This window comes from Triticum aestivum, chromosome 1B (genome assembly GCF_018294505.1).
Source record: "Triticum aestivum cultivar Chinese Spring chromosome 1B, IWGSC CS RefSeq v2.1, whole genome shotgun sequence".
Classification (NCBI taxonomy): domain Eukaryota; kingdom Viridiplantae; phylum Streptophyta; class Magnoliopsida; order Poales; family Poaceae; genus Triticum; species Triticum aestivum.
This window is the reverse complement of record NC_057795.1, coordinates 602,702,214-602,707,801: the sequence shown is the minus strand read 5'-3', so window position 1 is coordinate 602,707,801 and position 5,588 is coordinate 602,702,214. Positions and strand designations below refer to the sequence as shown.

Genomic DNA, 5,588 nt, shown 5'->3' with positions numbered 1-5,588 from the left:
TTCTTTCATCCGATCGATCACATCCGGTGCCGGCCGGCCGGCGAGGTCCCGATCGAATCAAATCGAGCGAAAGGTTGGTGGTGGTAACAGTGGATTTCCCCGGCAAAGCCCGCACGCACGCGCACGCACGCCCGAACGCTGTTCTTCTCCTGGCTGTTTCTGTAGCCTGCACTGCACGGGCAGCGGCAGCCAGGCCAGGCCCCAGTCCCGTCACCTCGGGTCAGTCAGTCATTCAGTCAGATGCCCCCACCGCCCTCACTCACTCCCATAGCTCAATCAATATACAAACCGACGCCACCATGGACGGACGAGACGACGTCAAAAAGCGACATCCCCCGGCCCGGGCCGCAGACGCAGCCACCCAGCCAGCCAGCACCCACACGCGCGGCACCATGCCGGCTACCGCCGTCGCGCTCCTCCTCTGCTCCCTCCTCGCCGTGGCCGGCGCCGCCATGGACCCGGCCGAGCGGGAGGCGCTGCTGCGGGTCATGGAGGCCGTCTCCTCCGACCGCGACTGGCGCTCCTCCTCGGGCACCGACCCCTGCGCCGCGCCCTGGCCGGGGCTCGAGTGCAAGCCCGACGCCGCCGACAAGCGGCTGATGCGCGTCACCCGGCTCGACTTCGGCGTGCCGCCCAACCCGGCCTGCAGGGAGGTCGCCGCGTTCCCGACCCACGCCTTCTCCGCGCTGCCCCACCTCCAGTCGCTCTTCCTCGTCGACTGCTTCAAGAACCCCGCCAAAACCGCCGCGCTCGCCCTCCCGCCCGCCGCCAACCTCTCCGCGTCACGCCTGCAGCAGCTCAGCATCCGCTCCAACCCCTCGCTGTCCGGCACGCTGCCGCCGCAGCTCGCCAGCCTGCGGTCGCTACAGGTGCTCACCGTCTCTCAGAACCCGCTCATCCGCGGCGAGGTCCCGCGGGGCATCGGCGAGCTCACCGGCCTCGTCCACCTCGACCTCAGCTACAACTCGCTCACGGGCCCCATCCCGGCGCGGATCGGCGACCTCCGGAGCCTCCAGGGCCTCGACCTCAGCTACAACTCCTTCTCGGGCCCCATCCCGAGCAAGCTCGGCCGGCTGGCGCAGCTGCAGAAGCTGGACCTGAGCTCCAACAACCTCACCGGCGGCGTCCCGGCCACCTTCTCCGGCCTCAGATCCCTCACCTTCCTGGCGCTGAGCAACAACGGCTTGAGCGGCCGCCTGCCCGCGGGCCTCGCCGGCCTCCGGGACCTGCAGTACCTGATCATGGAGAACAACCCGATGGGCGTGCCGCTGCCGCCCGAGCTGGGCGGCATCGCGCGGCTGCAGGAGCTGAGGCTGGCCAACTCCGGCTACTCGGGGTCTATTCCGGAGACGTTCGGGCGGCTGACGAGCCTGACGACGCTGTCGCTGCAGAACAACAACCTGACGGGCAGGATCCCGGCGGGGCTGAGCCGGCTGAAGCGCATGTACCACCTGAACCTGAGCAAGAACGGGCTGGACGGCGCCGTGCCGTTCGACGGCGCGTTCCTCCGGCGGCTCGGCCGGAACCTCGACCTGAGCGGCAACCCGGGGCTGTGCGTGGATGACCGGGCCGCCATGAAGGAGGTCGGCGTGGACGTCTGCGGAGGCGACGGCGGCTCCGGCGCTTCCCCCGGCGGAGCGATCGCGAGGGGCGGCGCCCTCTGGCCGTCGGCCTCCGCGCTGCTGTGCTGCTGCCTCTTGCTCTGAGACTCGTCGCATCGCATGGCTGATGATGTAGTAATCGGACTGATTAGTCGCTCGCTCCCTGTATGTAATTCTGCTGCTTTGTAGTAACGTCGATTTGTGCAAGAATTCGTCGAGTTGTGGTGGCGTGGCGCGGCACAGTGGCGCGCATAGGGTTTTGTCTCGTGGCTTGTTAGGCTGGGCCATAGCGGTCAACGAAAGCGCCGGGGACTACTGGAGTGCTAATCATACTGTCTTCAATGCACTCTGCCTGTGTCCTCTGTTGCGTGGAGCCGATTGAGCTGGTCATGCGCTGCATTTTGCATCAGTTTTCAGTCGCTGATCTGATCTCCCTGTAGCATTGTAGTACTCACTATGGCTTTGTGCTTGCCACCAAAGTTTTAATATGTCATTTAGCGGTGGCGCCGCGCCGTAAATTCGTCGGTTTTAGCGTGCGCGCAATAACGACGCGCGCGGTAAACCGAGTTGGGCGCGCTGTCGGAAACGCCATCCCGCGCGGCGTATTTCGGGCACCTGGTACAGCGCGCGGCACACTCGACCGCTCGCGCCGCACTCTCTCCTTTCCTCCTTTCCTCCTTTCCTCCTCCTACGCCCCGCGCGCGCCGGCGCCGGCGCCACCCATGGACGCGCACACCGGCGCCCCGCTCTCCCCGCTGTATAGCCGCGACCCCCCCCCCCCCCCCCCGCCGCCGCCGCCGGAAACCCTAGCGCGGGTAGCGTTGGCGTCGCCACCGCCGGAGCTCCGCCGAGCGACGGCCTCGCGCGCAGCCTCTTCTTGCCACCGCGGATGACCACGGCGACGGGTGGCGTCGCGCCGGCGCCGTCCCGTGCCGCCGCCGCACCGTTGAAGCTCCCCAATGCGGCGCGGCCGAAGAAGGGCAAAACTTCGGCGAAGAAAAACAAGGCGGCGGACGGCTCCGGCGGCACGAAGGCGAGGGGAAAGAAGCTTGCAGGGCGTTCGACGGCCGCGGCGGCTACCGAAGTGCCGGCGAGCTCACTCGTTGAGCCGTCCGCCGACGCGCACCATGTGTTCGACGAAATGCCCCCAAGGTGAAAAATATTCTAACTTTTATTTTCTTTTTGTTTTTCAATGCATCATCACATATAGATATCTTATTTGCATTGTTTAAAAAATTTTGTAGTCTCAATGATGATGCATACATGTCAACTATGGGTGTTGGGTCCAACAATTCGCATTGGTCTCAAACCAATGACATCCATTTGGAAGACCATGAATTTGAGGTGGACGAGGAGGGTGAGGGCATTGTCGACGCGCCGAAAGGAAGAGCGGGCAATTACAGCACCAACGATGACAAGTTACTATGCAATACTTATTTGCAAGTGTCAAGGGATCCATCCATTGGAGGTGATCAAAGTAGAGATGCGTATTGGGGGCGAATGAAAGAATACTTTGATGCTCACAACATGAGTGGAATTGACCGCTCGGAGAGATCACTTTGGTCCCGATGGTCCACAATCAACTCGGATTGTCAAAAGTGGGTGGCCGCACAAAAGTCAGTTGACAAGATTAACCCAAGTGGCACAAATGAGGATGATAGAGTAAGTGGCATCTCATATATGTTCATCTCATACTTGTTTTTGGTGTCCGAAGTGCTAACTTGTTTTGTTTTTCTTGTAGTACAACATTGCACAAAACTTGTTCAAAGAAGAGACGAGGAAAACCAAGAAGTGGAAGATCAAGAAAGGAAGGTTCTTTACCTTGTCTCATTGCTATGAAGTGTATTTAAAGAATGATGAGAAATGGAAGAATCGTGATGGTTTGGATGATTTGCATTTGAGCAACAAACGCAAGGTGGATGATGATGATGAGGAGGATGATGCATCAAGTGATGACGACAAGAGAAGCCCCACACCCAACTCGGTTTCATACTCGAAGCCAAAACGACCGGATGGGTGCAAGAAAGACAAAACCGAAAAGAAGAAGAGGAAAGGAGATGATGAGCTCAAAAATGCTATGGAAGCTATTGTGAAGGCAAGAAAATAAGCCAACGAGGTGAGGAAAATGGCAAGGAACCAAGATGCCGCGGCCGAGGAGAGGAGGTTGGCGGCCGAGGAGAGGAGGGTGGCCGCCGAGGAGAGGAAAGTGGCATTGGAGGAGAGGAAGGTGGGCATGGAGGAGCGATCTAGGTTGTTGGAATGGGAGAAGCATTTGTTCTTCTTGGACACATCTTCGTTCAATGGTGCGCAAAAGGAATATGTCAACCTTGCTCGTGAAGAAGTCTTGATCCAAAAAAGAGCCATGATCCGCACAATGGGTGGCGGTGGCCTTGGCGGCGCCATGGGAGCCATGGGTGCACCTCCGGCCGCCATGGGAGGCATGGGTGGCTTCGGCGCCATGGGAGGCATGGGTGGCTTGGGCGCCATGGGAGGCATGGGCGCACCTCCGGCCGCCATGGGAGGCATGGGTGGCTTCGGAGCACCCTCTGACACTATGGCCGCCATGGGAGGCATGAATTTCGCTACTCTTATGGGAGGCATGGGTGCACCTCCGGCCATGGGTGGAATGTCTTGAACTTTTACTTTGCATTTTGAACTTGGTTGGACGAACTTGTGGGCATGACTTGGTTGGAAGATGTTTGTGGACAAATTACACATGTTCATTGCATTTTGATAATTGTTTCGAAACCCAAGTCACGCGCGCCGGGCGAGTCGCGCGCGCTGTATTTCTGCGCGCTGCTGGAGCGGCGTGCGCGCGCTGCATTATAGCGCGGTTGCTGGATCCAGCGCTTGCGGCCGCGCTAAACCAGTCGAAGGACGCGCGGCAAACAGGTTTTTTGCGCGCGGCGCATAGCGCGGCTATTGGAGATGCTCTTAATTTTTGGAACGGGCCTAGAACACGAGGGGACAAAAAAACACCCTTCAACAACAGCCAAACCGTAAAATAAAGCTCTAAGTGCTGCAAATATACGGCACTTTGGCAGCTGCATCAAAATCTCGCGGCTCTAACCGGACATGCACCTCCGACGCCTTCCATGCATTTTCAGTTCAGTACGTAGATGGCCTCCGGTTCCCTTCTGGACATGCACCTTCGCTGCCTTCTATGCATTTTCAGTTCAGTACTAAACGTATGCACCTTCAGAGTTTAGGCTAGCTAGTGTACAGGGTTTTGGCACATTCAGGCTAGCGAATGTACAAAGTAGTAATTTTAAAGTTGATCAAGTTGCACTTTTTTTTAGAAAAGAAGGATGTACCTCCGGCCTCTGCATCTAGGATGATGCATGCAGCTATATTATTAATTATTCACAAAGACCATATACAAGGTGATACATCAATAAGTCTGAAGTCATCATCTGTTGCACATAATTTTCAATATCCAATTTCATCATCTGTTGGATAAGAATTTCCTTCTTGTTGTTTGATTTAGTTACTTAATGTAATTTGGTTCTATTTTGTCGAATATAGCCCATTGGGCCAGGGTGGGCCAGCAGTGTACTGTACATATACACTTATTTTTTTCTTTTATTTTTTTAGCTTTTCTCCTATGGTATAAATGCTGTTTTCAGATCTCAGGGTGGGCCATGGCCCACCCTGGCCACCCCCTACCTCCGCCACTTGCATGTCACAAATACCTTGTTTCAACCTAATTATGAATGGCATGTTTTATTTAGATGTGTATTAAAAGAGAAGAAGGGCAAAAAAAATTGATGGACGGATTTGTAGTTCAATTCAATATGTTTTTGATTATGTGTGCGGTGATCTTGCAAAGATAAATTCTCTTTGAAGTTCATATTTTGTTTAATACATATGCAATTGTGGAGAACAAATTTGTGGTGTGGTGCCCTATCTTAGGGCAGCAATTGGAGCAGTTATGCCCTATTTGGTGCCCTATTTTAGGGCAGCTGTTGGAAACGGCGCCTTGTTGTG

At 56.5% G+C, this 5,588-nt stretch overlaps 1 protein-coding gene across 1 annotated transcript; it reads left to right on the top strand.

The window, feature by feature from the left end:
* Positions 1-284: 284 nt before the first annotated feature.
* LOC123141637 (receptor like protein 29) lies at positions 285-1,942 on the top strand. The gene has a single exon (XM_044560731.1). It carries the CDS (start codon positions 300-302, stop codon positions 1,704-1,706), a length of 1,407 nt encoding a protein of 468 aa, XP_044416666.1. The 5' UTR covers positions 285-299; the 3' UTR covers positions 1,707-1,942.
* Positions 1,943-5,588: the final 3,646 nt, after the last annotated feature.

Bases quoted from the DNA above. Each gene is read 5' to 3' on its own strand.
- LOC123141637 (XM_044560731.1), top strand. From the start codon at position 300: ATGGACGGACGAGACGACGTCAAAAAGCGACATCCCCCGGCCCGGGCC.